General features: G+C 46.1%; 1 protein-coding gene across 7 annotated transcripts in view; it reads left to right on the top strand.

Moving 5' to 3' along the window:
• RBM20 (RNA binding motif protein 20) overlaps positions 1–23,090 on the top strand; it is a 189,295-nt gene that overhangs the window by 142,567 nt on the left and 23,638 nt on the right. For all 7 annotated transcript variants that reach the window (XM_070633039.1, XM_070633049.1, XM_070633051.1 and 4 more), the window contains exons 6-9: positions 7,339–7,482; positions 9,668–9,799; positions 20,100–20,179; positions 22,045–22,711. In XM_070633039.1, the coding sequence (XP_070489140.1) occupies positions 7,339–7,482; positions 9,668–9,799; positions 20,100–20,179; positions 22,045–22,711 (1,023 nt within the window). The remainder of the gene's footprint in view (positions 1–7,338; positions 7,483–9,667; positions 9,800–20,099; positions 20,180–22,044; positions 22,712–23,090) is intronic.

The raw sequence follows: 23,090 nt of genomic DNA, 5'->3' as shown, positions 1-23,090 counted from the left end.
TTGTTGACAGATATGGGACACTGAACTGACAGTTGCATGCTGTGTTTGCTGGTGGGTGAGTAATTTGTGTCTGTCCCCAGCCCCTCTCCTCCCACCACAGGGTCCCAGGAGAGAGGTGTTCACTTTCATTGAAGCTTCTGCCATCTGACAGAACAGAGGCACTTGGTCCTTGGCTGCCTGAGTCGTCATAAACAGAGTAATCAAGTTTCTGGAAGGGGCCATCGGGGCTTCTCAGGCTGTAAATAGTTTTCTTGTGCCTGCCCAGGATGCACCCTGCCTGCTGACTGGCCCCGTAAAACAGCCTTGCAGTTTTCACAGCCACCTTGGAGTTTGTTTAGTGCTGGTGCCGCCCTCCCTGGCCTGGGGTGATGCATGTCGTTTCTATGGTTTCTGTTTCACCAGGACCCTGCACACCAGAAAACTTGCATAAATAAGAAAACGGAGGCACAGGGAAACGTATATGGTTGTGGAAGGCCAGAGGTTTAGGTTGTCCCTAAAGTCAAGTCATACGTCACCCCTCAGATTGTGGGCTGTTTCTAGAGCAACTGTCCTCCCTGGCCTCAGTCCTGCTCAGAGCACTCTGGTCTCCTGATTTCCAGAGAGCTTGAAGAGTAGCAACTGATGTGGCAAACCCCCTCCCCCACCATTCCAGCTCTGGCCCTGCTCTTGTCCCCGCTGCAGGGCCCACCTTGTGCATTTTCAAAGAGCAAAGAGCAGGGCAGCAGGAGATCTAGGTGGGTTTTGTTTTCTGTTTTTTTTCTTTTCTTTTTATGAATCTGAAGTATTTTTTCTCCATGCAAAAGTAGTACAAGCATGGTGTAAAAAATTCAAACAGTAACAGAAATATAAAAAATAGAAAATCCAATGCTGCAGAGGAAACCGAAGGTAAATGTCTTTTGCTGTAACTATTTGTCTCTAGCTAGTGCACGTGTGCACATTTAATTAGAAAAACTATGGGTTTTTTTGCAAAAATGAGATAATGCCATATAATCTGTTATGCAGCTTGGTTCTTTTCACTTAAGATAAAATTGGTTTCTAGATATCTTCCCCATCCAGGCATAAAACCCTGTCTTATGTTGTAACACCCTCTATTGTTTGCATCCACCATAGTTTATCAAGTCTGAGATTGATGGACTTTTCAGTGAGGCCTGAGTTGTCATCACAAATCTACCACTACTTCATTGCCCACAGACTAAGTTCCTTACCTTCTCCCATGCGTCAGCGTCCGCATGCACAGTGATGGGTATGAACCAGATGACCTCCCTGTTTTAAGATTCCCTGACTCTAAAGTCTACAGGGATAGTGAAGTTACTCGGCAAGTGAACCACCCCAGACCCGTAGGCAAGTCGGGCACCAATAAAAGTAGATTTACTCTAAGTCAAAGCTAATATGCTTTATAAAATGTTTGAAAGTGTCAATAAAGACATCTGTGTCTATCCTCCAAGTTAAGCCAAGATCCATAGCTATGGAACCCACACCCATTTGCGATCTGCTTAATATGTTCAAAATCAACACTGTGAGGAATAAATATTTGCCCTGTGCAAACCCAGCAGAGGCCCGCAGACTGTGTGCTAGATGAAATTGGGTCACACCTAAAGGAGGTCAGGCTGGAGCACGGAAATGTCTTATTGAAGATGGAGTCTCTATCTTGTAGCTCTAGAAAGCACTTTGAGAGACTACTCTCACCTCATAGGCCTGTTGCCCTAAGCCACATTTTTATTGCAACCTTGTGAGTTATTTGAAATGGGCTTGTTCTTTGAACTCACCTGTGAACACTGTTCCCACCTGCATCAGACTCTTCCTACACGAGTCTATTTGCTCCTTTCACATTTCTACCCATCTATAAAAGATTTGTGGGTGAGCTGAGAGGTCTGGGACCCAGCCACATGAACCATTAGAAGCAGCCTCTGGTTGTAAATGAGTGATGCCAACGTGTGAAAACGTACAGCCCAAGCCCCTGATGGCATGTGGGGGCATTCTAGGTCAGTGCTGGCCTGCAGATGGACTGAAGCGTCCCCCAGGCTGGGAAAGGATGACTGCCCCTTTAGGTTAGTACAGTCGTGCACTGCATAGCAATGTTTCAGTCAAAAATGGACTGAATATATGATGGTGGTCCCTTAAGATTAGTACCACATGGCCCAGGTGTGTATAGGCTGCACCATCTGGGTTTATGTAAGTACACTCTGTGATGTTCGCACAACAACAAAATTGCCTAATGACGCGTTTCTCAGAGCGTGTCCCCCTTGTAAGTGACACATGACTGCAATTAGGACTTCAGTTACACCCCCGACACCTTAGCTCTCTTAGGGGTTTAACCCTGGGCTGGAAAGTCTCAAAAGTACCTGTCACATGTGGGCCTCCCAGGGGCTCAGCAGGCAGAGCAGGGTGGGGTGTTAACCAAGCCCATCAACGCCTCACACCACAAGTCTGAGCTGCCAAGGTCTTACGGTTCTCTCTAAACCCATCTGCTCTTCTGTCCCAGAGCACATCAGAAAAATTTAGTTTTGGTAATTTTTAGTTTTAATGTAATTCAGACTTATGGAAAAGTTGCAAAAAAGGCATAAGGAACTCCTGTAGACCTTTTGTTCAGATTCACTACTTTTTTCTATTTGGGCCCATTTACTTTATCATTCTCTCTCTGTGTCTCTCTGTTTCTGTCTCTCTCTTTTTTGCTCTTCTATCCACCCATCTCCGTCTATCATATCATCCGTCTTCTAATCATCTATGTATGTTTTTTCCCACACTGTTGGAGACATCGTACCTCTTCACCCCTAACTACATCAGTATGAATTTCCTAAGAATGCAGACTTTCTCTTACATATTCGCAGTGCAGTCCCCTATTTTTACCAGTCTAGGATTATCATAGCACATCCTTTAACTGTTGGAGGAAAGAAGAAACAAATATTTATTTATAGGAGGCTGCTGGATGCCACATGTGGTGCCAAGGCACTTTACATACCTTGTGACATTTTTGTCTCCTAAACCGTCCTGTGGAATCAATTTTTATTTTCCCCGTTTTATAGACAAGCAAACTCAGGCTTGGAGAAATTCACTAACTTGCCCACTGTTAGTCTCTGGGGAGCAGAGACAAATCCAGGTGCGTCTGACGCTGACACTGCCGGGGCCCTGGCGCCTGGAGATTATAAGGCACACACTTGATGTGGGTCTGTCCTCAGAGAGGCAGTAGGCCCCCGTGTCTTTAGTTCATCTCACTACATCATCTCAGCTCTTCCAGGCACTGTGGACGCAGAGTCCATTCAGGGAGCTGCAGAGCTCGTCACAACGTGCTCACTGCTTAGAGCTTATCTTCAGCCCTGTAAAGATGAGACCACCACCAACACAGACAGGCATGTCTGAAAGATGAACACGCCTGTGACCGTGTGCACGCTGAGGTAGCTGATCACAGAGAGAGGGAGACAAATACAGTCACTGCGACGGGGAGTGGGAAAGACGGGTTTCCTGTTTATGCCAAACGCAGTTGGGCAAAGTTATCATTATCCTGGAACTTAGGGTTTAGCTTGGCAAGGTTTCTGGGGGAGTGAGGAGTGGAATTTTAGAGCTTAGAGCCACATATGCATGGATATTTCACATCCAGAAAGGACTGTAGATGCATAGTCTACCCTCCTCATTCCAGACACGGGGAAACTAAGGGCCAGAAAGGAAAACTAGTCTGTCCCTGTCATGCACCTAATCAGTGACTGAGCTGGGACCTGAATCCAGGTCCTCTGTCTTCCAGGCTTACCTTCTTCCCATTACATCAGGAAGTCCCAAGCTTTTTACAGCCAAAACTCTTTTTAATTATTTACTCCTACCAGCCACTGTCCTGCATTCCATGTTTGAAAAAGTACTGTATCTGCCAAAGTACTTACATTAGTGAGTAATTAACTAGTTACCCATTGTTATTAATCAAGAACACAGACACACACCAACCAGACTTTCTCATCAGCCTAAGATCCAACCAGGGTTACTATATTGATAGAGTAAAGAAACTCAAAGTATGATCTCAACTCAGGTATTTTACGTGTCGATAATAATAATAATAATGATAATAATAATAATAGTGTCTCTTGAGATATTATCACTTTCAAAGACTATTAAGGACTTAGAGAGCCCCGTTGGGAATTAGCATAGAGTATCATGCTGCCTGCTCAAAGGCACGCAGGGTTGTCCCTGCCCCAGCAAACAAACATTACTCTAGAGGTGCCATCAAAAGACCGCATCCTCCCTTCCTCTCACGTTCCCACTTTCCTCCCTACTTCCCTTTCTCCCCCGTCATTCAGATCTCCCATAGAGCATTAAGGCAAATAACAGCCATGTTTGTATAACTGTTTCAAGAATAGATAGAATAGAGTGATCATACATATAACTCTACACCTTCTATGACTCAAATATGATTTTGAACCTGAGTTTAACAAAAAGAGATTTTAGATCAATGACCGAAAAGAACATAGATGGAACCATCCTAAATCAAATATTTGCAAGAGAATATAACACATAAAAATGTTTGAAGCCAGACACAACACAGAGCAAAGCATTAACACGGCGATTCTCAAGATTTTAGATTTGCAAGATTTTCATTTCATAGCTCACTTAGAAAATGACACGCTGGGGGCCGGCCCTGAGGCTGAGTGGTTAAGTTTGCACGCTCCACTTCGCTGGCCCAGGGTTTGGATCCTGGGTGCAGACCTGACATTGCTCATCAAGCCACGCTGAGGCGGCATCCCATATAGCACAACTAGAAGGACCTGCAACTAGAGTATACAACTATGTACTGGGGAGCTTTGGGGAGAAGAAGAAGAAGAAGAGGAAGAAGAGGAAGAAGAGGAAGGAGGGGGAGGGGGAGAGGAAGAAGAAAATCTTGGCAACAGACGTTAGCTCAGGTGCCAATCTTAAAATCTCATGATTATGTGATTATATGATATTAAGTGACAACAAGGGACTCAATCAGTAAAATTCAACTTCTATTTCTGATTTAAAATCTTGGGAGAAAAAAGCCCTCATGGGATGTATTTTTTAAATTTGAGTGAAAACCTTAGTTGAGACCAGTTCATTCTGGTGCCTTGCTGACGACGTCTGAAGTATGAGTTCGTCCTGTTCCTTGGTGATGGGCCGCCGTGAGGGTGGGTGTTCATTCTTCGGCAGGCTTGTTCCACTGCCCAGCAGCAGCTGGTGTGCTCATACTCAGATAAAAGCCCCTTGAGTTGTTCTTTCAGGCTGGAGGAGACAAGGAGAGAGGCGCCGGCCCTCATGCCTGGTCACTAGGCAACTGGACAGTCAAGGAGCAGGAGCGGCCCAGAACTGCCTTGCGCGTGTGCTGTGTGGTCCAAGCTCACATCAGCCCAGGCCAACCCCAGCAAAGTCACATGGGGCAGAAACATGCCCCACTTAGAGGAGGCCCAGCCTCAGGACTCCTGTCGATAAACTCAGAGGACCAGCCACTTAGCCCTGCTTGAGAACTCAGCCAGGTCTGCATCTTTATATGGACCGCTCACCCCAGTGAGAGGCAAAGATCCTGCGTCCTAACAGCCCTCCTTCTGCCGTCCTGGGGAAGGGCTCAGTCCTTTTTAGCCAGGCTTGGACTCAAAGTCTCCCAGCTTACGGGGATATCCATTTGCAGTCCAGGGAGGCATGGGGATGCTCTGGGAGCTGCTGGGCCACACACGGAATCCTGTTCCCCTTTAGGATAGTGCTCGACCTCTGGACATTGCAGACAGGGAGGTCTAAAAGGGGCGCTTGGCTTTCTCCAGCTCAGAGCTGAACCATAAAAAGAAATTCCAATAGACTCTAATTGTCCTCAGCCCAGATGCAACAAATGAGGGCTTTTCATGGTAAAATTACCCAAGTATTAGCCCTTGTTAGGGATGAGACCTCAGACTTTCGCACTGTATTACCTTAGCAGAGTCGGACCCGCATCAAATGTAATTAGATGTTGACATTCATATTATCCTAGAAAATGATGATTATGCAAATGTAGACTATGCTATTAGAACGTGTTTTGGGTTTGGAAAATTGCATCCTTCTTTTCCACATGGGGTTCGCTTATGGTTACTAATTCTTGAGCCTCCTAGAGACTCCAGGCTAATTAAGGTTTGCACAGACCAAACAGACACACTTCCTCCCTCCAGGAGCTTTGATTAGGCCTGGGTCTTGCCTTCCAAACTGTGATCCTTAGATGTGCCTTTGGGACTGCAGGGCGGCGTGTGGCGGCAGGGTGCTGGACCCGAGGTTTGTCCAGAGCAGCTCCTCTTATCTGTCGCCTATTTGGGCTGGTAAGGAAGGTTTTGCTTGAAAGAAAGGATTCCAAGGCGAACAAAGTGCTGAAGGCCACTGCGCTAAACCACACACTGTTGCTTGAATATCTATGTATAGTATATATTAAGTTCCCACAGATTCTTTCCATGCTCTTTTTGCTTTATTGGGATTTTAAACATTGTAAGTCAAACAATATGATATATAAGGAAAAGGCTAAACATCTCTCCCCTTGCTCCCTTCTAGTTCTGCTCTTTGAAGATTACCAGTGTTGACGGGGTCATATATATCCTCCCACACCTTTCTCTATGCTAACATCCTTTAAAATATTTTCATTGTGAACATTTTGAACATACAGAACAGTAGAGACTAGTGTAATTAATCCCTGTATACCCATCTCCCATTTCCAAAAATTATCAAAATTTTACAACACTTGTTTCATCTACCTCTTTCTCGTATGTTTTTGGTTTTTGTTTCGTTTTATAAAAATGGTGTTTGCTACTTGACAACCTGTTTTTTACTTAATCTATCTTAAAAATTAGTCTCTATCAGCTCATTTACCTCCTCCTTTTAATGGCTTTGTAGTTTTCCATTGTGTGTTTGAACCATCAGTTACTCAAACATTCTCCTACTCTTGGACACAGGCTGTTCCCAAAGTTTTTTGCCACCTCACAAATTACTGCAATAAATGTCCTTGTACATATGTCTTTACATATTGGTGCATTTATTTCTGTAGGATAGATTTCCAAAAGTAGGATTGCAGGATCATGGGCTATATATATCTTAAGTTTTGTGAAATATTACTAAAGAATATTCTAAAAACATTATAGATACACAACCTCCCACCAGCAACTGGTACCCTGGGGATGTGATTGCTCATTAAAAGTGTTGCGAATCTTTTTTGTGAAGAAATGGCATAAAATTGCTATTTTTTATGTGTCTGTGAATGGATTCTTTTTCTGCATTAATTTTGTAAATTACAGTTTTGCAACCATTGTTTAGGGGAAAATAGCCATTAGGAACATCTGAAATAGAGGGCAAGACGGAAATGTCTTTTGAAGACCAGCCACTGCTCTTTGTTCCCATTAGTTTGCACAGCGGAAAATGGGTGCTGGCCGCGTGGTACACATCTGTAATCTCCCTGAAGGAAGCTGCACTGAGAATGACGTCATTAACCTGGGGCTGCCCTTTGGAAAGGTCACTAATTACATCCTCATGAAGTCTACTAATCAGGTAGGTCTGGGCCCTTTCACAGTCTTATGTACCAGATAGACCACACATTGGTGGAGGGGAACTACATAATTTTTTTTTTTTTTAAAGAAGCTATTCTTAACATGGAGAGGTGATAGAGAGTTGGCCTCTTGTTGGTACTGCACAGAGGTTTTTGTTGTTGGTGGTGTTGTTTCCCCTTGTTTCATCTTACCCTTCTTGTGATGGGTACAGGTCTTTGCGGGTTGCCTAGAGGTTAGGAGGTGCTATGGAATGAAGGAACTCATTAACATAGAAAAGCCAACTGGCCCCCAAATAGAAATCTATGAACTTGAGTCTTTTCATTGTGTTGCTAACCTCTTGAGCTAATGCTGCCATCTCACCCTCTAAGCTTCTCCTACCTGAGGGAGTGGATTTGGAGCCAGCTAAGTACTGACTGGGGACAGCCATTTTCACTGATCCTTGGTGTTAGCATCTGAGGCCCTCGGGTCTCATAACAGGAGAGTAGGTGGGAATGGATGGATGCCTGGTTAGTCTAAGGAACTAAGACCCTCAGCTCGTGGGGATTGACCGAGTCCTTGGGGGTTAATATGTCTGCCTTCATTTCTAAAGTCAAAGTGGGAGTTTATACAGAGAGTGGTCAGAAATCAGCAAATTTTATCTTTTATTTTTAACAAATATTTTTACTTTCTGAATCAGAGGAACAGGGATAGGAGAAATTCTTTTCTTAATTACTGCATGAACTTTGGAGACTCAAAGTCACATCAGATCCTCAGTGGTCTTCCTCCATCAACCTGGGCTTGCACTACTCACTTAGGCTCTTTGTTCCTACTTCCCAGAATTCTGTTTCGGGTAAATGTCCAAAATTCAGCTTGCAACATTAATGCAGTAAGATTAACTGAACTAATATTATTCCCGTTTGACTGGTGAGAGCTAGAGGTGCTAAAATGTTTGCATCAAGACAGAGGCACTTAGATAGCTGAGTGGCAGAATTTGAAATGAAACTCTAAAGAATCTTGACTTCTTAGTCTCCCACACTTCTGCCAATAGAGTGCGACAGCATGGAGAAAAGCATAGCTGAAATTCAAAAAGAAATGTCAGGGAAGGAGGCAGAAGGAGATTGTTTAGCCCATTTGGTTCAAGGAAATGGGGGAGCAGGGGCTCACAAGGAGGGCTCACTTGTCTCAGACCACTTTTCCTTTTCAACATCGATGGACCAGATGAGTACATCCTCAGTATTGTACAAACCACACAAATCTAAGAAACAACAACAGCGATAAATCCGCCACAGCAGCTACTGGGGTAAACTGACAGGTCAGTCAAAACAGTCTACTTAGAAGCTGTCTACAGATACCGGTTGAATGGAAGAGCCGATTCCTTTGTAAGTGTTTTATGACAGCATTAAATAAAGAGGGAAAATGCTGTGGAAATGTAACCGAGGGTTTTCTTCTCTCTTTAACTCAGAAAGACATGGCCTTCCTTCAAGCCTAGGGAGCCCTGAGTTTTTTAATGTATTTCTTTCTTTGCAAAGAAAGTGAGAGCTCAAATATCCAGGGCTTGTGTCTCTATCTCCTGCCATTGCCACCACCAAATAGCAAGTTCACTCATGCAGCAGACTCACTCTCCACCCCCCTACCAACCTCTTCCTCTCGGGGAACTGTGGGTTAGTGGATCCTCCCATCCCAGAGGGACTCCTATGGCATGAGGTAGCCCAGGATGGACAGACATAACTAAGAAGAATACTTGGTAACCATGGGGATCAGGAGAGGGGCCATCTTATAACGAGCTCTTTTGGTCTTTTGGTAAAGTTAATAAATAGGCCTCTTTGAATGGATGGGATCAAAGAAAGCTCTTTCTTATACTGATTATTTTTTCTTTTTATTGAGGTATAAAATACAGTCTAAAGTGCACTAGTCTTAAATGTACAACTCCATTAATTTTCTACATGTGTACACCTATGTAATTACGATGCAGGTCAAGATATAGAACATTTCCAGAACCTCGGAAGGTTTCTTCATGCCCTTGTCAGTCAATATCCCACCCCCTCCCCAGGGAGCAGTTCACCTCTAACTTTATCACCGTTGATTCCTTTTGCCTTTTCTTGAACTTTATATACATGGAGTCATACCTTGTACTGAATTTTGTTAAAGACTATTGAAGTCAAGCGCATGGAGTCAAGCCCAATGTACGTCCTTCCTTTCTTTCCTAGGCCTTTTTAGAGATGGCTTACACAGAAGCTGCCCAGGCCATGGTCCAGTATTATCAGGAAAAATCTGCTATGATCAATGGTGAGAAGTTGCTCATTCGGATGTCCAAGAGATACAAGGAATTGCAGCTGAAGGTAAAGTATTCTCTCGTTCATTCAGTCATTCAACAAGCACCAGCTTGTCAGGCATTGGCCTAAGTGCTGGTGGGAAGGAGCAGATAGGAAAAGATAAAAAAATTGCTGATTCGCTTTGAGGATATCACATGGGAAGGCAAACCATTATCACATGGGAAGAAAAGTGCTCATTGAGGTAAGGACAAAATCCAAAGGGGTGCTAGAGACAGGATGACTGGATACAGGGGAAGTCTTGAAGGATGAAGTAAGAAGGAAAAGGTGGCTGCATTTCAGAGGTGGGAGTTCCAGGCAGAAACCCCTGAATATAACCTCCTTCTCTACTCATACAGGTCTTCAGTAATCTTTTCTTTGTCTGTCACGCGCCCTCCTCCAGCCTCTGTATTTCTGTCTTCAGCCCCGTAGAAGTCCTTCTAAGCTTCACCTGACTGAATTGGCCACTGGCAGAATTCAGATAATTCCAAACGGGGCTTTTGTTTTTGTTTTAGCTTGTTCTACATTTCTCTTTTCTTTTTCTCTTTTTTGTTTTATTGTGAAGTATAACATATAGACAGAAAAGTGGCTAATTATGTACCGTACAGTTTAAAAAGTAATAATGGTGAAATCCCATAAATCTCATAAAACCACTACCAAAGTCAAGGAATAGGACACAGACAGCACCCAGCAGCGCCTGAGAGGCCCTCGTCGTGCTTAACCCCTCCCTCTCCACTCTCTTGACTTTGAGGACGGTCATTCCCTTACAGTTCTACCGCCCCTCGATGCCTCCCTTAACGTCACACTTTAGCTTTGCCCATTTGTGAACTTCACATGAATGGAATCATACTGTCTGTGTTCTTTCATGTCTTGCTTCTTTCATGCAACATTGTGCCATCCATGTTGTTGGGTGTGTCTATTTTTTTAATTGTTATATAAATTTCCATTGTATGACTATAAATTTATTTGTCCATTCCACTGTTAATGGACATTGGGGTTGTTTCCGGTTTTAAGGTATTAGGGACAATGCTACTATGAATATTCTCAAACGTTATCTTGCTACACACGTACATCAGCATATAGGTGGGAGTACGTACATAACTAGGGGGGCAATTGCTGGACCAGAATGCATGCTTATCCTCAACTTTATTACATACTGGCAAGCTCTTTTCAGAATTAGTTGTCCCACATTTACACTCCTACTAGTAGTGTTTGAGAGTTTTCAATGGTCCACCTTCTCGCTCACACTTTGTCTTGTCCAACTTTTTAATTTTTGCCTGTCTGGGGAGAGTATAATAGTTTATCCTGGTTTTATTTTTTATTGTGCTAATTACTAACTGAGGTTGAGCACTTTTTGGATTGTTTATTGGTTCTTCCGTCTAGATCTTCTCTGGCGGGAAATTTCCTTTCAAGCGGTTTGCCCATGCTGCTCTTTTGGATTGTGTCTTCCTACTGATTTGCACGTGTTCTCTTAACTGGAGCACTTAGTCCATTTGGATTTATTGTAAATAATGCTATATTTGTGTTTAAATCTAGCTTCTTTTGTGCTTTCTACTATCCTATTTAGTAGAGATTTTCCAGTTCACTTCAGCTCATTCCACATTTACTTAGGGTCCGTTTTGTTCGAGATCCACAGCCCTTGATCTGCCTTCAAGGTTGAAGTCAGAAGACAAAGGCTCAGAGGTTGTTTCTAGCTAGGACTAGCCTTCTGACAAGTCTCCATATGTAGATCGGCACATGTCAACCGGTTGCCAAAGTCCTGATTCTGCTTTGCTCGCATTGTTGCTTCCAAAGTTCCTGCGCCAACAGTTCTGCTTCAGGCAGAACCTGGCACTTTTTTCTGACTAATGACAGCATGTTGCTTTTCTCCGACAAGTAAAAGATCCCACCCCATCCTGTACCCAGCCCAAGTTCTTGTTCTCTTAGATTCTCCCCTGGGGGCTAGAATCGAATTGCTGCACTTGATTCCCAGTGGAGCTTTGGTCTCCAAATGAGATGTTGTCATAAGTTTCTAATTAGGATTAGCAGCAGTACTTAGCTTCTTCAATTAAAGTACCAAGGCGCTGTAGTACCTTACCAAGGGAGATAGTCTGGAGTGGTGCGAAAACTACAGGTTAAAGAGGTCAGGTGGTCAAGGTTTACATTCAGCAAATGCTCATGGAGTGCCCACTGTGGGCAGGAACTGGGCCAGGCCCCACGGATATGGAGGTAGCAAACTTGTGGAGGAGCCCACAGTCTGGTGGGAGGAAGAACAGGTCAACATAGAACCATCAACGACCATGTGACCTATACCAGATTGGAAGGTGATGGTGCCAAGCTAGACTCTACTCCTTCCTGCTTTGATGAGCTTGTACAAGTTGCTTAATCTCTGTGAACCTCAGTTTCCAGATGGGTAAAGGACTATACCTGAAGATGTTTAGTTTTAATTTAAGCATTTTTTATCATGGTTAGTAACAGTAATTATAACAGTATGACAATAATAACAGGAATGTGTACCTTTAATTGAATCCTGATACTCTGGGTCAAGTAATGTGCCAAGCACTTGACATACACTGTCTACGGTAATCCTCAGATCAGTTCTATCAGACAGATACTATTATCTCAGTTTTACAGATGAGGAAACTGAGGCTAATAGAAGTTTAGTAACTTGCCCAAGATCGTAGTTACTGGAAGAGCTGTGATTAAAACTTAGGACTGTTTTGGTTTTGCACTATATCTGCATCTGTATATTGTTTTATTATGATCTCTATTGTCCACATGAAAAAGCAGAGAGAAATCAGGTAATTAGCTTATGGTCACCCAATCAGTAAGCAGCAGAGATAGTATTCTAACAGAGCTTCTCAGACTTTAACGTGCATACAAGTCACCTGTGGATCTCGTGAAACTTTCTGCTTCAGTACGCCTGGGGCAGGGCTGTGATTCTGCATTTCTAACAAGCTCCCAGGAGATGCTGATGCTTCTGGTCCTCGGAGCATACTTTGAGTAGCAAGAGCCTAGAACATATTGTTTCCTGACCTTTAGTAAGGATTTTCTGCTTCCCATGCTGTCACATTGCCTCTTAGGGTCATTGTGAGGGTCACATGGGATAACATGTGAAAGCCTCTCAAAGCGTGTTTCAACTACATAGTAATGCATTATGGTCCTGGTGTTGACATGAATCAGCTATGACTTTCTCTGCAAGTAACAGAAATCTGTCTCAATTAAGCATATTGGCTAAAGTGAAAAAAGGAATTTATTGGCTCATGTAACCGAAAAGTACAGGAATGGTTCTGGCTGCAGGCATGGCTGGATTGAGGGCCCAAGTGATGATATATTAGAACATGGTTTCTCTCCACTCTGCCCCGTTGGCTTTGTTTTAGGGGTCTCCCTGGGATGGTCCCTGGCAGCCCCAGGCCCTCTCCTCTAGGTGGCGCAATGACTTCAGTGGCTTCAGCAGCTCCAGCTTCTCATCCTCCCATTTCCTCCAACAAGAGAGAGCCAGAATTTCTCCCAGTAGCTCCCACAAAAGTCCTGAGAGTCACTTAGTCTGATTGGGCTAGCTTAGGACACATGCCCTTTCCTGAACCAGTCTCTGCAGCGAGGGGGAGGCCGTGCTGTGATTGGCCAGGCCTGTGTCACATCCTTGGAGCAGGGGTGGAGAAGGGGGAATGGCTACTGGAGAGGTAGACAGCAAACCACTGTAGCCATTTGTGTCTCTGGGCCCACGAGGCCACCACTCAGGGTCCCACCAGGGCTTGTAGAGGTGGGGGGAATTTTGTTTGGTCTTTCTCTAACTTTACCTTTTGCCCACGAGGCAAAGTGGAGGGAGAGAAAGGAGGGATTTTAAGGCATTTCTCATCTCCTCTCTTGAGTATTTCCTCATGCCCGTAATCTGGTCTCCCCATACACTTTCTGTGGCAAGGCATTCTATTCCTCAGAGCATTTGAGGCAGAACCTTTCACATAATAGGTATCCAATAAATGCATGGAATGAATGAAAAGAGAAAATCTGAAGGAACGATAAAAAGTGAGTGTTTTCCTCCTGCAGACCTGGATGAGAAGATTGAATTACTTTCTCAGTTGTTCAACAGAGACTTCTTCAGAATCATAGCATCTTATATGCAGAAGGGAACTTGGAAAATTTAAACCACTGTCTCCCAGTCACTGCATCAGAGAATTGTCAGGGGAGTTTCAGGTGCTCTTGCCCATGGATTCTCGTTCAGTAGATTTGGGGCAGGACTGAGGCTCCCAGGTGATTTGGGGTGCAGGGGTCTGGAACTGGCCACCCCAACATATGTCTCTTTGGCATGATTATTTGTGGCTCATTACTTTGCAGACAGGAAAGCAACTGAAAAGTAGAACTTGCTTACCCATGGTAAGAGACATTTACATTGTAAAGGAACTCTCCATCTGTAAAGATATCTCCCTCTCTGTATCAGAAGAAAGAACATGACCTTCTCTCTAGAAACTCCTAATCAATGCCAAAGGCAAGGACTTAAATCTGCATTTGTTTATTGTGCTTCTCTGGTAACCTCCTGTAACTGACTCCCCTCCCCCTCCCAACATTGGCATTTCTTTAAGGATTAAGCATCTTTCCTTGGGCTAGGAACTGATTGCTGTGCTCACCTGTGACCACCCAGCTCGAGACAATAGACTTGCTTCCTGCTACGCCCACTGAGATAGCAGACCACTACCTGCTGTGGCCATCAAGCGCTATGCCAACAGGGCAATCTTGTGACTATTGTGGGAGGGACATTTCAATCATATGTGAAACATCCTGTTTGGGGGTATATAACCACTCTGTGCACCCCACTTCTTCGGTGCCCTTTCTTCCTTCGGGAAGAAAGGCCCCGGGCCATGGTTCCTCATAAAGCTTTGTTTAATTTTCTCTTGCTATTCTGTCTCATGTGAATTTAATTCGTTCTCCAGCCAGACGAACCCCCATTTCAGTAGAGGAAAAGTCTTCCTCCCTACATGGGGCAGAGGGCCTGGTTTCAGAGCCACTGGTCTTGCCAGCCTCCTGGCCAAGAGATATTCCCTGGCCCTGAGAAGCAGTCTTGTGAGTGGTCCACAATGCTCTCAGGAAGATTAAATCAGCAAATGATGATTAAGGGTCTTCTCCATGTAGGTACTGAGAGCTACAATGAATATGAGACATGGTCCTCACTTGGGGAGAGTTTGCTATCTAACTGGGGAGACAAGCTCTTCTTATTATGCAAGATTTAAATTGAATAAGATTTAAATTATACAAGATTTATACAACATTTAAAAATTATACAAGATCTAAATGGGAGCTTCTAGAAGTTCAGTGGCAAAAGGCAGTGTGACTTGGTTGTGTAAAGAAGGGAGAGATTATGGCACAGTGCTTTGAAGGATGAGGCGAATTAGCTAAATAGAGAGGGGGCTTCCCAGTGGAAGGAGTTGGATGAGAAGAGATGTGGAGTCTGAAAAGCACAGTGAAGTCAAAAACCATTGGGGCTGCTGTGACAGGATCTGGCTCTGAGGAGTTCAGGGCTCACATGGAAGGTTTCAGCATCTTCCCAGGACCCTCGAGGCATGCAGAACAAGTGTGGAAAGGTCAGAGGGCATGATACCCTCTAGTGGCTCCCTTTATGTTGGCCCAGCAGTCCATGGCTTTTATCAGTGTAGCCAGCCATGCCCCGAGGCTGTTGCTAGATGGGCCTCATTATCTCACTTTTATAAGTGGAGACAGCAGACTCCCACAGACAGGAAGCCTTGACTCCAGGCAACCCAACCAGCTGGAGGCTGAGGTGGGGCTGCTCTTCCTGGTTGACATTCTCGCCTCCCTCTGAGTATGCCCGCACTTCCCTAGGACTGCATGGGGCTAGGAATCACACCCTTGTCTCAGAAGCAGCGAGCTATATTGGAGATGTGTTAGCCATGAGCACTGTGGATTGTCCCCTGTGGAGTTGTTGAGCCGCATGGGTGTCATCACAGAATGGTTGAAAAGATACTATGTCTGGGATTTGCTTCAAAATATTCTGTGGGGTGGGGAAAGAGATGGGGGTATAGATGAAACAAGTTTGGTCAGAATTGTTGACAATGGGAGTGGATTCATGGGGCTTCATTTTACCCTTCTCTCTCCTCTTGGGTATGTTTGAAGTGTTCTACAATGAAAAGGTGTCCCAGTGTCATGCTAGGCCTACTTTGTTCTCCGCTGTCTCACTTTTCTGCAGTGATCACAGCTTTATGTCACCTGCCTCCTGTACACCTGTAACCACGAGATGCTGAGGCCAGGCCCAAAGAGGAAGGTTGAGAGGATTTTCTTAGTGCTGTGAGAAGTTGATTCTGTTATTTTAAAGTCTTTGCCACTTCTGTCCCCTTCTCAGATGGCAGCTGGCAGGGTGTTTGGGCCAGAGAGTGCCAACAATTTGGAATTATCACTTAAAATAGAGGAACTGATCTCTGGTCCTCAGAGGAGGATCACAATGCCCGTGACCGCTGGCCCCAGCATGTAGTATTTGCAGATTGTCATCCTTCTCTGCAGCCACAGCCATTCATCTTGGAATAGGTATTATGGAGCACCTGTTCTGTGAGGGACTCTGTGCTGGTGCTGCCTATGTGAAGATTAACAACCTAATGCCCTGCCTTCCTGGGGATGTGGCACCTGAATAGAAGTAACTTCAGAGGACACTGTGGTGCGGGGTCAGTGAGCCGAGGAGTCGAAAGAAAGATTTCTTGGACTCTCAAGATCTGGCTGTAGTGCTCTTTTATTTAGAGAATAGTGTGGAATAGCATGGGGACAGGACCCACGGGCAGTCAGAGCTGCTGCGTGGGGACAGGGCCCACGGGCAGGAGGAGCCGCTGCTGCTGCCCCGAGTTGAGGGTTAGGGCTAATTTTATAAGGCATGGGTATGTGAGTCATCTCTTTACAAGACAAAGGAAGGAACATGAAAAAGAGTTAAAATGGTATCAGTGCAGGTGGGGTCTGGTCATTGGGTGATCCCATGACTTTTAGACAAGAATCAAATCGGATTAAGTAAAGGTCAGAAGCCACCACCCTAAATCAGTTACATGAGATTGCCAGACAGCAGCCAACTTAAATTCTTGCCTTCCCCATTAAGAGTTTCTAGGGACAAGGTCATCTCTCTTCTTCCTGGTACAGAGAGGGAGGCACCTTTTACAGATAGAGATTTACCTTACAAATGTAAATGTGTCCCAACAAGGGCAAGTTCCATTCCCCAGAGCCTCCCTCCCTGTCCCAGTTTATCAAAAGCAATCAGCCCCAAGCAATCCCGATGCCAAAGAGACATATCCTGGGGTGGCCAATTTCAGGTCCCTACAAGGTCAGTCCCCCTTCCTTCACAAATGCAAATATTTCTCAAAGAGCAAGCAAATTCCAGTCCTCTGAGCCTGCTTCTCACCTGCAGTTTTAAAAGTAACCAGCCTAAAATCCTCATCAACTGGGCTGCAGGTGGCCCCAGGAGGATATTCTGTGGTTGGGAAAATAAGGGAGAATTCAAGAAGAGGCTCTTCCAGCCCCCAGAGAACTCTAGGCGCATCTCTTTGACCCCTGGGGCATTTCAGGGGCCACAAGGAGATGTTTTCACCTGTGGTCCTGATTGTCTGGCTCTACTCATCAGGGGGCACCCCAGAGGGGAAGGGCATAAAGGGGTGCTGTCTGTGATGAGGGAGGTGTGGAGGGGGCCATGAGCTGCTGGAATGCTTCTGCCTCTGACATCGGCCTGACCAGCCCCTCCCCGCAGGTCTTACCATCCTCCCACCCCCCATGCCTCGTGCTGCCTCCGGGAAATCTGCAAAACCTCAGCTGCCCCTGACCTGGCCATCCTCCTCTCCCCACCCCAGGCTTTTCTGGGTCTGGGCTGGAAAGAACAATCAAGAGGATCTGAGGTTCCAGAAGAGCGGAAGAAAAGTATTTGGGACCATGGGGACTCTTTTTGCTACAGAAAATCCCCATCCAACCCCCTCAGGGAATTTGTATGCTCTGAAAAGTTGCCGTGGGGTACATTTAACCCAGTTTGGGGCATATTCTTTAACTTTTGCCTATTCCAGCTTGGCAGTGTGAGCCATGGATTTGGGACCAGGATGTGGCCTCCCCGGTGACGGCAGATCTTGTCACATGTCCCTGCACGTGGTCCTGAGGGCTCCGCCAGCTCTCCAGGGCTTGGTTTGCCCCTGTGTTGGCCTGGGTGGAGGCAGTCCCACAGCAGGTCTTCTGGGAGCAGCTGTCCCAGCCTGGCCTTTCCCATGATGGTACAGTAGGCAACTTCCTCTTTGTGGCCCAACGTGGGCAGGCAGGACGAAGACCCACTCAGTGGGGTCACCTTCAGATGAACCTTCTCATTCTACCCCCAGGTAGTGACAAATAACCCTGGCAGAAGGACAGGCGGCCTCGGGTGGGGTGGAAGGAGGCGTCCTGGGCAGCCCCAGCTTCTTTCCTGGCTTGGCGTTGGGTCTCTGCTTATGGTCCAGTTTAAGCAGTTGAGGTGCTAGGTGACAGTGAAGGGCCTGGGTGATGTGGGTACTTGTAGGCGGCGCTTTCATACTCCTATAGAAGGTCAACCTTCACAGCTATGATCAGAAGAACTGCGGGGCCCTTTTTGGGTGGATATCCTGACCAGTGCTAAGGTTGGGCCTTTTCTTGAACAGGGATTTGTTCAACTGACGTGTTGAACAAATTGAACAGTTGTTCAATTTGAACAACTGACTTGTTAACCTCCTACTTCATCAACACAGGGGAAGGGATCACTGCCTTCTTGTTGATGTTCTTTCCTTTTGCATTTAGAGCTGACAAGGGACCCCACCCTGGTGTGAACATTTTATGTCCCTTTCCTAAATCCTAGCCCTGATTTCTTGCCCTGAAACCACAGGCAGCTCCTCCTTCATTCTCTCCCAGCCCAACTCTCAATCTCAACCGTAACACTGATAAGCAGCCATGTACTGAGAGGAACCATAGAATTCTAGGCCCAGCAGATCACGTGGCTCACTTCCTAGTTCTGGCCCTGGTTTTCCCATCTGTAAAATGAGATATGTGTTGACACCTAACATTCCTATAGCTCTAAGATTTCCTTATTCTTTGTAAACTACACAGAAAAAAATTGAGGATAAAACGAGCAGTTGATTAGATTTCTTAATAAAATTCTTTGTCCAAATCTGACATTACAGACTGAGGATTTCGAGTTCTTTTTTCTTTTTGCTGAGGAAGATTCACCCTGAGCTAACATCTGTGCCACTCTTCCTCTGCTTTGTATATGAGTCACTGCCACAGCATGGCTACTGATGAGTGGTGTAGGTCCGTGCCTGGGAACTGAACCCAGGCTGCTGAAGTGGCTCCCCCTTTTATTTTTATTTTTTTTTAATGTTGGCTTTATTGAAATTTAATTCACATACCATAAAATCCACACTGTTCCATACATTTTAACTGCATGGATGAATTCTGTGTAGTCTTTTTGAAGATGCTTCCCCTATTTCTTTTGTGCTCATGAATTTCTTTTTTTAATCATTGATTATATATTGTTTCATTATTGTTTGTCCATTCTGGGTTTAGGAAAGGGCTTTGGTTGGGATTTTGGGGCTGGAGATGGTCTTGTCCTGGTACAGCCACTATATAGTGACTTCTGGAAAGGGTCCCTGGCATTCTCAGCTGTGAAATGTGGCTCACAGTCTATGCCACCCACCTCATAGATTTACACTGAGCACAAATGATTCCTGAGGAGGAACATGCTGGAGTTAAGGTGTTGAAGGGAGCATGGGGCATGGAAAGGATCCTGGAGTTAAAATGCCTGTTGTCAAGTCCTGATTCTCTAGTGGTCTCTATGACCTAGAATGTGTTCCTTACCTCAGCACAACTCCAGGAGTCACCATCTACACAGAATACAGTGTGGCTGGTGATGGGAGTTGTGCAGGGCAGAACTGTGCCTCGACCTCTCTGGGTCTCAGTTTCTACATGTGTAAAATGTGGAGGCTGCATTCAGTGATCTTCAACTCTCTTTCCAAGTTATAATGCCTTCCTTCCTCCCTCCCTCTTTCCCTTCCTTCTGTTCACATTTCAGATATTTTCCCTTATTCAAGAGGGGGTGGGAGGCAGGTATTAACAAAGGCTGCTTTTTCCCCACATGTGGATGGTGAGCACCAGGCTCCTTCCTTCCCCAGCTCAATGGACACCATGTCCCCTGGACCACTCAGCCCACCACCATTCAGCATTATGCACACACTCCTCACCCCCTCGGTCAAACTTTTTCTTCCCCTAAAAAGGCACTCTTCCCCCTTTGGTGGACTGGGCAATGAACTCAAGTCCTAGCTTAGCTGCTTTCCTTTGGTGTTTGCAAGGCTCTCTTTGGTCTGATGGTGACCTCTCTGACTTTGCCTAGAAACCTGGGAAAACCGTGGCTGCCATCATCCAGGACATCCATTCCCAGAGGGAGAGGGACATGTTCCGGGAAGCAGACAGGTGAGGCCTTGGCCTTAGGTCTCAGGACAGATTCTGAGCAGTTGGAACTCTCTCCTTTTCTTCATTCTTAGCGGTATTTGAGTCACACCGTGCCCTGCCCTTGCCCCTGCCGTGTCCTTCAGCCTTTCTGGGCTCTACCTTGCCATGTGCCCAACAGAACACATCAGTCCAGTCCAGAAGTGCTGCTCAGGTGAAACCTCAGGAAAGTGCAAGATGCTAGGCTACCTCTCAGCTGTTCCTCCTTTGTTGGAAGGGGGAATAGGTGGGGGTCTGTTGATATGTGGCCCTTTAAGGCAAGTCTACACTCTGCTGAAACAGCCTGAAAGTGTGTGTGTGTGTGTGTGTGTGTGTGTGTGTGTGTGTGTGTTCTGTTTAGAGCCAGCTCTTGATTTTTCATGAGCTGAATGTAGTTGTAGGAACAGGAATGTAGATGGCCCCCCAAAAAGCAGTCACTTGGCTAGTACCCTGATCACTTGACCACTTACTCTGAACATTGAATGCATTGTTTTCCAACTCATTACTTCCAACTGAAATCGTGACCATGCCAAGCTGGGACTTCAAGTTTACCACTGTCACTACTCTTCAAAGACAGTCCCTGTGGAGAAAGCCAAGGTAGAAAAGAGCAGGAGTGGGCACTTGGCCAGCACATTCTGTGGTTCTTACCCAGAGCTGCCACAGTTGGTGCTCTAACCTCACTGTCCACGGCTGAGCCCAAGCTGTTTGCCCAGCAATGGTCAAGGCAGCCTGGTCTTAGGGAGCCATATCTGGGTGTCCCCTCGTCGGTGAGGGCTGTATGGTTTTCCTGTATTTGGGAAGCAAATGAAAATTGCCCATCTTTTTAGAATATTGAGTATGATTCAGTTGATCTGCTTAATAACCAAATAGCCTTCAGAGTGTAGGTGTATATGTATGTGTGTGTGTGTGTGTGTGTGTGTGTGTGAGTGTGTGTGTGTATCTTTGTATGTAGCTGCTCAGGTTTGGGATTTTTGTGTTTGTTTGTTTTTTAAGAAATGTGGTTATTAGCATTTTTTTAAAGACACGTATAAAGCCACACCGTGGCGGCCGCAGTTCAGTGGCAGAGCGTGTACATGAGGGGGTGTGGGGTTGGGGGCACTAGGAGGTCTTGCTCTGAACCTTGGACAAATCAGGGTCCTTTTCTGTTTTCAGTTTCTTCATCTGAAACATGGGCAGGTCAGAGCTCTAAGATCCCTCCAGCTCTAAAATGCTTTCCTAGTTCTTTGTTTTTGGAATCTCTGAGCCTGCCCCTGGCCATCCCCCAGTAATTAGCACCCCTCTACCATGCCCAGGATTCCAACAAATTGAGATGAGAAATAAACAAGAAAAATGGAGGCCAAGAGGTCACCTTTATTCCATGGAGGCCAAGTGGAGAAGCGGCTTCAGTCTTGTGGCCAAGAGGCGGGCTAATTGAACCCTAGGGTTAGGCAGCCTTGCCAGGGCAGGGCAACCTCTTTCACACCCCACACCCAGTATGCCCCCAAAAGGCAAGCTGCCTGTTCCCTGAGCCTAGCTGACTTCCAAGAGGAAGAAAGATGGGGCTGAGCCAAACCAGTCCAATTATTCATCCCAATTCCCAGGAGCAGAATGAGTAAAGAGGCAGAGAGCAGCCAGGACTGTGCTTAGGGAAGATCCCTCCTCCTGCAAGCCGGGAGGGAGGAAAATCTTTCTCTACAGCGCTCTGTGCCATCCGTACAGTTGTGGTGAAGAGTATAGGGCTGGATGGGGTTATGTGCACAGTAGGTCTGTGCGAGAGACTGGGTATAGCTGGGTATTGGGCCAGGGTCGGGGAGTGGGGGGCAGGGGTGGGGCGGGCAGATTCTAAAAACTGCTTCTTTGCTTCCTCACAGATATGGCCCAGAAAGGCCACGGTCTCGCAGTCCCGTGAGCAGGTCACTGTCGCCGAGGTCCCATACTCCCAGCTTCACCTCCTGCAGCTCTTCCCACAGCCCTCCCGGCCCCTCCCGGGCCGACTGGGGCAGCGGCCGGGACTCGTGGGAGCACTCTCCCTACGCCAGGAGGGAGGAAGAGCGAGACCCGGCCCCCTGGAGGGAGAACGGGGAGGACAAGAGGGACAGGACGGACACGTGGGCACCTGACCGCAAACACTACCCCCGGCCACTAGACAAAGCCGAGTTAGACGAGCGACTCGAAGGAGGGAGGGGCCACCGAGAAAAGCACCCGAGGACTGGGTCCCCCAACCCGCTCCACTCGGCATCCGGGTACAAAAGCCGAGAAGACGGCTACTACCGGAAAGAGCCCAAAGGCAAATCGGACAAGTATCTAAAGCAGCAGCAGGACGCCTCCGCGAGGTCCAGGAGGAAAGACGAGGCCAGGCTGCGGGAGAGCAGACATCCCCACCCAGACGACCCTGGCAAGGAGGACGCGCTGGAGCCAAAGATTCGGGCCCCTGACAGCACCAAGTCTAAGCAGAGTGAGAAAAACAGAACCAGGAGACCTGATAGAGACCAAGAAGGAGCCGGTGATAGAAAAGAAAGCCGAATGGCAGAGAATGAGGTAATGATGCCATTTGTTCCCCACGTGAGGCGAGGCAGGTCTCAAGGGAGAATAATGCTAATATAATGCTGATGAACATTTATTGAATGAGTGAAACACTTACTGAATGTGTACTCTGTGCCAGGCCCTGTGCTAAACACTTTATCTCAATCAAGTCATCTAATCATTTAATCCTCACAGCAACCCTAAGAGGTAATCATAGTAATAATAGCATTATTACTGTAGAGGAGGAAACTGAGGCACAGAGAACCTAAGTTAGTTGCCCCAGGACACACAGTCAGGAAATAGCAGACCCGGAATTATACCTGGTCATCTGGCTCCAAATCCTACAGCACCCTGCTGCTTTTACTAGCAGTTAGGGAGGGGTGTGATGCAAAGC

Source organism: Equus przewalskii, chromosome 1 (assembly GCF_037783145.1).
Source record: "Equus przewalskii isolate Varuska chromosome 1, EquPr2, whole genome shotgun sequence".
NCBI lineage: Eukaryota > Metazoa > Chordata > Mammalia > Perissodactyla > Equidae > Equus > Equus przewalskii.
The sequence above is the reverse complement of the archived record's forward strand: the minus strand, read 5'-3'. Positions and strand labels throughout refer to the sequence as shown.